This window comes from Parus major, chromosome 22, assembly GCF_001522545.3.
Source record: "Parus major isolate Abel chromosome 22, Parus_major1.1, whole genome shotgun sequence".
NCBI lineage: Eukaryota > Metazoa > Chordata > Aves > Passeriformes > Paridae > Parus > Parus major.
This window is the reverse complement of record NC_031790.1, coordinates 2,610,977-2,612,609: the sequence shown is the minus strand read 5'-3', so window position 1 is coordinate 2,612,609 and position 1,633 is coordinate 2,610,977. Positions and strand designations below refer to the sequence as shown.

At 63.6% G+C, this 1,633-nt stretch overlaps 1 protein-coding gene across 3 annotated transcripts in view; it reads right to left on the bottom strand.

Annotated features, from left to right (window-relative positions):
* Nucleotides 1–1,633, bottom strand: part of REEP4 (receptor accessory protein 4) — a 3,471-nt gene continuing 1,838 nt past the window's right edge. The window contains exons 5-8 of one of the 3 annotated variants that reach the window (XM_015648782.3): nucleotides 1,107–1,220; nucleotides 872–1,004; nucleotides 630–784; nucleotides 1–552 (exon numbers count right to left, since the gene is read on the bottom strand). In XM_015648782.3, the coding sequence (XP_015504268.1) occupies nucleotides 487–552; nucleotides 630–784; nucleotides 872–1,004; nucleotides 1,107–1,220 (468 nt within the window). In that variant the 3' untranslated portion in view covers nucleotides 1–486. The other 2 variants (XM_015648781.3, XM_033519477.1) reach the window with 2 other exon arrangements.

The following is a 1,633-nucleotide window of genomic DNA, read 5'->3' as shown; positions in this document are numbered from 1 at the left end:
TGGAAGGGGACAGCACCAAAGTCTGAAACAACCTTTATTTCTCCATGTACAAAACCCCCTTTTTGGGAGAGGGGAATGTTAAAAGCCGTGTGCTGCCCGGCGCTCCGGGTGTCAGTCTGTGTCTGAGTCATGCCTTTGGCTTCAGAGGGACAAAGCACATCCACTCCTGGCTCCCAGGGCAACGGGAATGTTGGGAATAAGGCACCATGGCAGCAGGAGAGGGGGGGAGCATGTAGTGTTCACAGGATGGGGGAGAAGGAGGGGCCAGACCCCACCTGAGAGGCGCCGGCGCCAAGCTGGGGGGTCTGGGGAGGGGGGATGAGCTGCTCCCCCCTCCTTGAGGCACCGCAGAGGTCACGGAAGGGATTTACAGAGTGAGGATCCCCAGGGGCGCAGGAGCCACCCCGGGGATGCAGGAGCCACAGCTCCCTCCTGATGCAGCAGCAAATTCCTTTCCAGCCTCCTGGCAGAGGTTTCCCCGGATTTTCAGCTGTCCTGCTCCGACAGGGCCGCTTTTCTCTTGGCTCGGCTGCGCAGGAGCCGGGAGGAGGCCTGGGCAGGGACAAGGACAGGTCAGGACCCCCTCACGCAGCCCCACACGCCCACCTCGTGTCCCCCTCCCATGGCACCTCCTTTCCTGGGTTCTTCCTCAGGGATCGCAGGCTCTGGCTGCGGGACAGGGGTTTGGAATCCCGGCGTGGCGGCGCTGGGGGGGACAACTGCGAGTCTGACCACATTTCCTCATCGTCCGTGTCGCTCTCATAGCGGCGGCCGGTGCCGTAGGCTGGGGACAGGGGGGACAAGCCAGCTCCAGCATGGCCGCCGTGGGCTTTGCTGCAGGCGCCCCTCGCTGTGACCCCCAGCTCCTCACCCAGGGGCTGCCGGAGGCTCTCCTGCTCCTCCAGGTACAGCGGGTCCTGGAAGTGCATGGGGACCTGCTCGGGCAGCGAGCGCAGGTCCTGCATGCTGAAGCTGCGGAGCCGCCCGGCCAGCGCGCCCTGGCTCTGCAGTGGGGTACACAGAGCGGACAGGATGGTCAGACCCCAATCCGGGGGACACCTTCTTCTCCTGTCACCCTGCTGGGGTGGGGTTTCCTCCCCGGGTACCTTGGTGGCCGCCTGGACGGCGGCAGTGGCTGCCAGGTTGAGGCCCCTCTTGCCAAAGCGCACCATGGTCTCGTAGCCGCGCTCACGCGCCTGGACCAGGAACGCATCGATGTCCTGAGAGACAGACAAGGGGGTGGTGCTGGGAGTGAAGTGTGCTGGCCTGGAGCACTGTCACCTCCCAGAGCCCTCCCAGTGTCCCTGGGCATTGTCATCTCCCAGGGTCCTCCCAGTGTCCCTAGGCATTGTCATTTCCCAGGGCATTGTCACCTCCCCAGGAAATCACCATGTCCTGAGGCACCACCAAGTCCCTAGGCATTGTCACCCCCAGGGCATGACCATGTCACAGGGCACTGTCACCTCCAGGGACATCACAACAAGCCTGGGCATCATCACCATCCTGGGGCACTGCAGTGTCCCTTGGGCATTGTCACCTCCCAGGGCACTGCAATGTCCCTGGGCATTGTCACCCCCCAGGACATCACCACATCCCTGGGCACTGTCACCCCCCAGGACATCACCATGTCACA